The sequence below is a fragment of the Ruditapes philippinarum genome, unplaced genomic scaffold, assembly GCF_026571515.1.
Source record: "Ruditapes philippinarum isolate M1 unplaced genomic scaffold, ASM2657151v2 ctg3111_1_1_1_1, whole genome shotgun sequence".
In the NCBI taxonomy this organism is placed as follows: domain Eukaryota; kingdom Metazoa; phylum Mollusca; class Bivalvia; order Venerida; family Veneridae; genus Ruditapes; species Ruditapes philippinarum.
Genome location: NW_026860451.1, coordinates 529,184 through 535,088, shown reverse-complemented (window position 1 = coordinate 535,088; position 5,905 = coordinate 529,184). Strand labels below are relative to the sequence as shown.

The window sequence follows — 5,905 nt, the reverse complement described above, 5'->3', positions numbered from 1 at the left end:
CAGGCGGTATATAAATATGACATATATAAACATCTTCTTCAAAAATGATTAAACAACCAGCTCTGATCTTAACCTAAATGATACCATAATAAAAACTGTTTCTATATTCAACAAATTTCTTGATATTTGATTTATAGTAAAAGGAAATACCTCAGCTAAATCTCTCTTTTTAGTGTTTGAGGACTTATTACCAAAATATGTTCTACACAATAATCATACTCAAATTTGAAGTGTCATTCATTGAAATCTGTTACGATACTTGCAATGACACAATTTTCAGAATGTCCAGTTGGTAGATACGGTGACGAATGCAATGAGCTATGTCACTGTGCTGACGAAGAACCTTGTGACAGAGATACTGGGATATGTTCTATGCCAGTTTGTGATGTTGGTTGGAGGGAAAAAACTTGCAATTTGAGTAAGATTATCTAGTTAAAGTATAAAAGTTTCTTAACAAAAGAGATTTTCAGTTATTCATCAACAAATATGCTGTTCAGAAATATATTTTTGTTCCGTGGGATAGTTCTATGTTTATACGTAACTATCCTAGAAAATTAAAAACGTTGTTTTCATTTGGATCTTAAATAAAAGGAGAAAAAGGTAGCAATTATTGGTTCTTGTGTAACATTATTTTCATTAGTATTTAACTATATTCTCATTTCATGAGTTTTTCTAAATTTAATATTATCTGTTATCAAACATACAGTACCATAATCACGTACTTTTTTGCTGCTTCGTAGGATGTCCGAAAGGATTTTATGGTCAACATTGCGCTATGAGTTGTGGTTTCTGTAAGGACAAAAACGCGTGTGATCATGAGAAAGGAATTTGTACAAGTGGATGTTTGGAAGGATACAGCGGATGTTTCTGTAACATAAGTAAGAATTTTTCATCTTATGCATTAAGTACACTTTGCCAGAAACTGATTCAGTAATTATGTTCTCTATATTGTTTATTAAATGTCTTTTTTGAAAATATTTTGTCTAAAATGCTTATTAGTTTATTGGTGTGTCATTTGTTGTTTCTATCTTACATATTTATCTTTGAAATTTAGGAACTAATTATTGTAATTTAACATACTTAGATGCGTTGCCATTGTTGTCTGTTTTAAAGCTTCTTAGTCACAGTTGCAATGCGATAGTTGTCTGTTTTTGTATGTCTAAGTTATATTTTTAGAAGAATTTTACATGTACTTTTTGTTAAAGTTTTTTAATCATCTCTTTGGTACTGTTCTAATTCTTGAGGGTTTTACTTCCTCGGCCTAGATGATCTTATGGTGACATTTTCTTTGTTTCAGAATGTGCTACAGGGTACTATGGGCAAGATTGTTCATACAGATGTGGAATGTGCAGTAAGAATGAAACATGCAATGCCGAAACCGGAAAGTGTAACACTGGTTGCGTGACAGGCTATACAGAGCCCTATTGCAAGAGTAAACATGAAGGTACGTTGTTTTTTTCTCCTGTTGAAATCGAAATAAATTTATTGATTTTGTAAATGTTTGATCATTAATACTAGAATTGGTTTTAGCGTTGAACTTTAAAATCAATAACAATCTGGAATCTTTCAAAAATGTTTTAAGTTAAGTAACACTCGTTTCTAACAAATTGTTTTCTACTTTCAATAAATTTCTATTTAAATGTACATTATTAATTTTTATATAGGATATTCATGTTCATTTTTTCGCTTTATGTTTTAAATGAAACTACCAAATATTTACAGGGACCAGTGGGTCAACTCACAACCTATCCTATATCCTTTCTTGGATATTGGTAACAACGATTGCTTTATTTCATCTGTAGGACAGAATCGCCAGTTTTCACTGAAGTAAAGTCTCAGTTAAAGAAAGGCAATCATGAATAAAGTTGGATTTAAACATGTTACTGATTTCATGAAGAATAACAACAGTTAAGATACGAATTTTCATTTAGCTGAAAATGTTATATGAAAGAAAAAGAGAAATGAAATAAACAAAAAGAAAAAGCTCCTAAATATGTAATTTTTATCAGACAATTACCCTATATTTCACAACAATATTTCAGTTACACCGGGAACCTTTGTGATATATGAACTCGGGATTTAAGCTACTTTTCAAGTAGAATGTAAATATTTCATTATTTCAAAATACTAATTGTTTCAGAGATTTGCAGCCTTAATAATTGAAATCAAGACTTTCTGGATACAAGTGCTTAACTTACAGAATTAACCGGAATATTAGATAATATTGAAATAATCGTCGGCTATATATGGTGAAATTATTATAACATTTGTCTATTTTAGCGTATAAATGTCTGTATGGGTAACCTCTTTTCATTTTTATTTATTATTACAGTAAAATGTAACACATTGTAAATATTTCCTTATTCTTAGAACTGAGTAATTGGTAATTACTAATTACATGCTGGCTATTTATATGTGGACTGACAGCCGAGATACCACCAAAATATGCTAAAATCCGCGTTACCATGAAACAAAGTGAATTTGTAACAATACCTTTTTGTAATGCTATAATCGAGTTAAATTTCACAAGTAGATCTTAACATTCACCTTTTGTTCACTTATTGATTGTTTGAATATACATTTGTACATATTTTATTTGATTTGATTGAATATTGTTGCTTTCTGTTGACATTTTCCCATGTTCATTACAAGGTATGAAATGATAATACATGTATTTCAAAAAGAAATATAATTACATATAAACAATTTGCCATTTAATTTAGTGGTCAAAATGATAGCATTGTTTTCATTACTTTATTGTGTTGAACAAAATTATTTTAGAATTCGCAACATTTAAAAAATATTTGAACCAAATACACCTTGTTATAACATGTTTTTGGGGGTTTTTTTGTAAATATCCCAAATAAACATTTAGCTTTATATATTTTGAACAAATTACCAAGCGCATTTACACTTTTATCGTTAAGTTAATCTTGTGTTCTCATTATTTCATTACTTCAAACCACTTCCAATTCGTGTAGTTTACATGTTTATATATACCATTCATTAAATTAGGACGGTACCCTCTGTATATAGTTACTGTAGACATATAAGAATTGTAAAATATTTCTCAGAATTTACAAGTAGAGATTTTGATGCTAAAGCATCAAGTCGCCGGATCGAAAATGACTGTATAAGAAATAAAAAAATATCAGTTTAATTAATAGTTCAGGTATAAAGAAAAGAGGAACAATATGTTGAGTAACTGTTTATTCACAATAAAACATCATATATGAAGCAAACTTGCTTAGCAATATTGTCAAGAAACTGCTATGATTATTAAATAAGCAAGTATTTCGTTAGTTTACGTAACTTATTATGATTTATGCTAAAGATTTTATTGATAGTATAGATCTCGATATTAAATCAATTAATATTGCTCGATGGCCCACAGGTGGTAAGTAGGACGAAGTTGTGACCTAGTAGGCCAAGTTCGAATCTTTGAAAATCCCTTTTGCAGTTTGCATAAAACTATTTTTTTTATTATTTCTTTTAACTACATGTTCAGTTTAATTTATAGTTCAGGTATAAAGAAAAGAGGAATAATATGTTGAGTAACTGTTTATTCACAATAAAACATCATATATGAAGCAAACTTGCTTAGCAATATTGTCAAGAAACTGCTATGATTATTAAATAAGCAAGTATTTCGTTAGTTTACGTAACTTATTATGATTTATGCTAAAGATTTTATTGATAGTATAGATCTCGATATTAAATCAATTAATATTGTTCGATGGCCCACAGGTGGTAAGTAGGACGAAGTTGTGACCTAGTAGGCCAAGTTCGAATCTTCGAAAATCCCTTTTGCAGTTTGCATAAAACTACTTTTTTTTATTATTTCTTTTAACTACATGTATATGAAACATAAGTTGATAAATCGTATTTCATTTCTAGCATTTTTTTTTATTTCATAATTTTGATTAATTTTGTAAGGCGAGTGATATTCTTGTAATTCTATTTGTAATTCTTCCTTGTACATATACCGTTATACCAGACATCGAAATCCGTTTTGTATACTTCAGAATCCGATAATTACCGCCAAATAATCAAAGGTCATCGAATATTTGAAAATATATATGTTTTAATTTTTGCATGAAACAATGCAATTCTACCGTAAAAGTGGTATCTGAAATTAAAAAAAAATTGCGCTATCGAAAAAATAAATTATTTAGTTGAAATCAATATTCCTGTCGTTACATACGATATAGTAAACGTTTAATTGCCTTTCAGTTCGATAAAATATTAACAAAAAGATATTTTATTAGTTTTCTCTATTATGTATCCATACCGTTTTGGTAACCTGCGCGACGGAAATCAACGGAATATAACGAAGACGACGATTACCACTATTCATTTCAATAAATGTACCTATTTAGCATAAATCTATTTTGTATTGTTCAACCTAAACTAAACTATTGAACGTTGACAGAAAGGGCCAAGTTTAACCCTTTACCAAGAAAAAATGAAAAGGTTTTGAAAATTTATTTAATTCTTTAATGTGCAAATTATGAGTATACAGACCTTTCTAATGATATTAAATATGAAACTGATTAATGAAAGATAACTTTGTAATTATTTATACATTTGCATCTAATAGCCGCCATACCGTTTTCCAACTATTCACAAGTTACTCGTATGTCTTATCAGCAATCTGTTACTATTAATAGATTCTATAACACTAACATATAACGTGTAGTCACGTGATTCTTACAATAGAACAGGGAGAATCGGTTTATAATTAGATTAAATAATAAATTATATAATAGGTCTCATAAGATATAAACAACCAAATAATTTAAATGTGTCATTTCAAATATCATTCATGATTTATCAATCATAAAATAGCAACGCTTGACACTTAGAAAAAAAGTAAAAGTATCCCTTAATTCAATGACTGGTCCATAGGGATACGTTATTATTCATTTTATAAAAATTGTAATGTTGCTTTTGAAGATGTCAATATTTGTATATTTCATAACATTGAGCAACGTAATTTTATGTTTGAATTGTTAAGATGATAAAAAAATAAATGTGGTCCTTAAAAATTCATTTGCTTTTATATTCAGATTTTAAGACCTTCTCCTACCATAGATATAATATTAAACTGTTACAAATATAGTCGCCGGTTTCTACCGGCGACTAATGATGAGAAACGCAATAATTGTATTTTGTACACTGTTTTAGATGACCTAAGAAAAGATTTGAAAAGAAATAGTGATGTTAAAAATTGGGCATCGAATGTTTGTTCTATACTACAAAGTGCTGTTTTTAATGATGTCTGGTTATTCCAAGAATCGGTAGATGTTAAAAGTTTTTATCCCAATTTTAAGATTACGGCTTTTAGATATATTTACAATTGAAAGGAGACAAGATGTTGATAATAGATCATCACTATCCCTGTATAAAGAAGTAAAAACTGTTTTTCAATTATCACCTTGTTTGGAAATGTTACGTTGCGTAAAACATAGAAATATTATTGCTAAATTACTTTTATCATCACGCCAATTAGTTATAGAGACTGGAAGGCATAACCATGTTGAAAGCGCTGAAAGGAAATGAAAACTTATGAGTTACAAATGATATTGATATTTTGTTATGATATGTCCTGTATATACATTATTAAGAATACAGTATATTCCTAAATATTATAATACGCGCCGAAGTATTGCAAAATTTGTAGTAAATTTGTAATTTGTGGTAGCTCTGTAAAATTAAATAGACTAGCAATTTTCTGTATTTTTACACATATTAATTAATCTTATAGCAAGTTATGTATTAAGTTTTTTGCACAAGTGCATGTACAATGGACATTCTATTAAAGTAATATTATCTATGACTGTTACTAGACATAGACCTAGTCTAATTGAGAGAGCTAGATTTAAGTATTGTATGTGTTGATTAA

The 5,905-nt window shown here is 28.7% G+C and overlaps 1 protein-coding gene across 1 annotated transcript; it reads left to right on the top strand.

The window, feature by feature from the left end:
- Window positions 1–249: 249 nt before the first annotated feature.
- Window positions 250–4,898, top strand: LOC132760126 (cell death abnormality protein 1-like). The gene is made up of 4 exons (XM_060752032.1): window positions 250–418; window positions 741–878; window positions 1,298–1,444; window positions 1,723–4,898. Exons 1-4 carry the CDS (start codon window positions 265–267, stop codon window positions 1,800–1,802), a joined length of 519 nt encoding a protein of 172 aa, XP_060608015.1. The 5' UTR covers window positions 250–264; the 3' UTR covers window positions 1,803–4,898.
- The last annotated feature ends 1,007 nt before the right edge of the window (window positions 4,899–5,905 follow it).